The sequence below is a fragment of the Merops nubicus genome, unplaced genomic scaffold (genome assembly GCF_000691845.1).
Source record: "Merops nubicus isolate BGI_N331 unplaced genomic scaffold, ASM69184v1 scaffold35193, whole genome shotgun sequence".
NCBI lineage: Eukaryota > Metazoa > Chordata > Aves > Coraciiformes > Meropidae > Merops > Merops nubicus.
The window spans coordinates 1,806-3,760 of NW_008597465.1; the positions used below are offsets into that span (position 1 = coordinate 1,806).

The 1,955-nt window shown below is 64.5% G+C and overlaps 1 protein-coding gene across 1 annotated transcript in view; it reads right to left on the reverse strand.

Moving 5' to 3' along the window:
* Positions 1-1,955, reverse strand: part of PYROXD2 (pyridine nucleotide-disulphide oxidoreductase domain 2) — a gene marked incomplete at its 5' end in the record, with an annotated part of 3,888 nt that overhangs the window by 1,788 nt on the left and 145 nt on the right. The window contains 7 exons of the mRNA XM_008936712.1: positions 21-130; positions 554-651; positions 758-819; positions 1,030-1,183; positions 1,310-1,456; positions 1,568-1,641; positions 1,721-1,814. Coding sequence (XP_008934960.1) covers positions 21-130; positions 554-651; positions 758-819; positions 1,030-1,183; positions 1,310-1,456; positions 1,568-1,641; positions 1,721-1,814 — 739 coding nt within the window. The remainder of the gene's footprint in view (positions 1-20; positions 131-553; positions 652-757; positions 820-1,029; positions 1,184-1,309; positions 1,457-1,567; positions 1,642-1,720; positions 1,815-1,955) is intronic.

Genomic DNA, 1,955 nt, shown 5'->3' on the forward strand with positions numbered 1-1,955 from the left:
GTTGCGGCCCCCCGGGCCACCCGCCGAGCGGGCAATGGCTTGGGACAGGGCCCCCATTCCACCGGCCACATAGCCCCAGGCTCCCTGCCGTCCCTCCAGCTCACCCATCACGTGGTGCAACAGCACATACCTGCGGTGGTAGGACCCCTGGTTAGTCGTTGGCTGAGGGGATGGGTCTGTCCCCTGCATGGGCATAGTGAGGATGGTGACACAAACCCCATAGATGGGACTGTGCCAGCTCCTAAGATGCCAACTCACTTACAGGGAGTGCCCACTGGCCAGGACTTGACCTGACCTGGGGACAGAGTTGTCCAAACAGCAAAGGTGCAGATGGGGGTCCCGCAAGAGAGCCATATGGCAGGGATGGGGGGGGCAGTCCCTTGCCTAACCCCAACCCTGAGCCACCCTGACAAGGCTGAGCAGGCAATAGGAAGGAGGGGCAGCAGGGCAGGGCATGGGGTACCAGGGTGCAGCAGAGCCGAGGAGCTGCTGGCACAGGGGATGGCATGGAGGGACAGTGCAGCCATGAGCCTCAGGGAAAAGGGACCCTCACCCACTGCCAGGGGTGTGGGGACTGGCCATAGCTCCGATCACCGCGTCAGTAGCCAGAGTTGCCTTCAGGGGCTCTGACTCGAACCACTGATCCAGGATCTGGCTCAGGAAAAAAAGGGAGCATTTGGCTCGGCGTGGGGGGCTGCCAGAGCACCCCTGCAGGCAGGCAGCGAGGCAGCCTCAGGCTTCTGCCACCGACACTCACCTTGGAGATGGGGGCTGTGAGCACTTCGTAATAGCGAGGCAGCTGCCGTCCCAGCGCCAGCCCTTCGGGTAGAAAAGTGGTGCGACTCAAATGGCTGTGCCCAGGCCAGCTGGGGTTGGGGGTCAGGCAGCAAGGCCAAGGTGGACAAGCCCACCAGCCCAGCCGGGGCTCCTGAGGAGCCTCTGCCCTGCAAAGGGGCAGCTCTGCATCGCCCACCCAAGGTGCAGGCAAACATCTGTTGCTGTGCAGGTCCCCTGGCATCCCAGACACACCTGCCCGCAGCAGGGGCCGCAGAGCTCGCAGGGCCCTCAGCTGCTGGAGCAGGGAGCCCTGCCCCAGGGCAGCTGTATCCACCGGGGGGGCATCCAGCAGCGGGTCGATGGCTGACACCAAGCGCCCCATGAATGCCTCATATTCAGGGTAAGCCTGAAAGGGTACATTGGGGGGACAACAGGGACTGCACCATGGTGGGTGCAACAGATATCCCACCCAGGAGCATCCCTGTCTCTCCATGGGCAGGGCAGCCCCTCGGGTGCTTTGCCCCTGTGATACCTGGGCGTCCTTCTGGGAGAACTGGGCGATCTGCTGCTGGGTCTGGGCCATGTCGTGGCCCAGCAAGAGGGAGCGGGGGACACTCCTGTCTTCCAGCAGTGGGGTGAATGAGTAGGGGTCCCGTGGGAGCACCTTCAGACCGTATCGCTGCAAGACAAGGACAGCAGGACCCACCCTGCGGGGACAGCCTGGCAGGGGGCTCACCCCGGCAGCATGCTGGGAGGTGCCAGCAGCCCGGCGCAGGAGGGGTGCCGGTACCCGCAGCTCCAGCTCAGTGTAGATCTGCGGCCGCAGCAGGCTGAGCAGGTACGACGCCCGGGAGAACTTGAAGCCTGGAAGATGTGGGGCAGTGGGAGGTGCCCGTGTCTAGGGCAGGATGGGGATGGGGGTATAGGGGACGTGCAGGGGTACCTGGCACGATCTCCTCCGTGACAGCCGCACCACCCAGCACATGGCGTTTCTCCAGCACAGCCGTGCGCACCCCTGCCTGCTGCAGGTAGGCAGCCTGCAGGGAGCAGGGCATCATGCTGTCCATCCATCCAGGTGGAACATGTCCTTGTCACCCTGAGCACCCTCTTGCACATGGTGCCCCCCTTAGCAGGGCAGTCCCCACTGCACATAGCCCTGGGGGAGCCCCCAGGCCCCT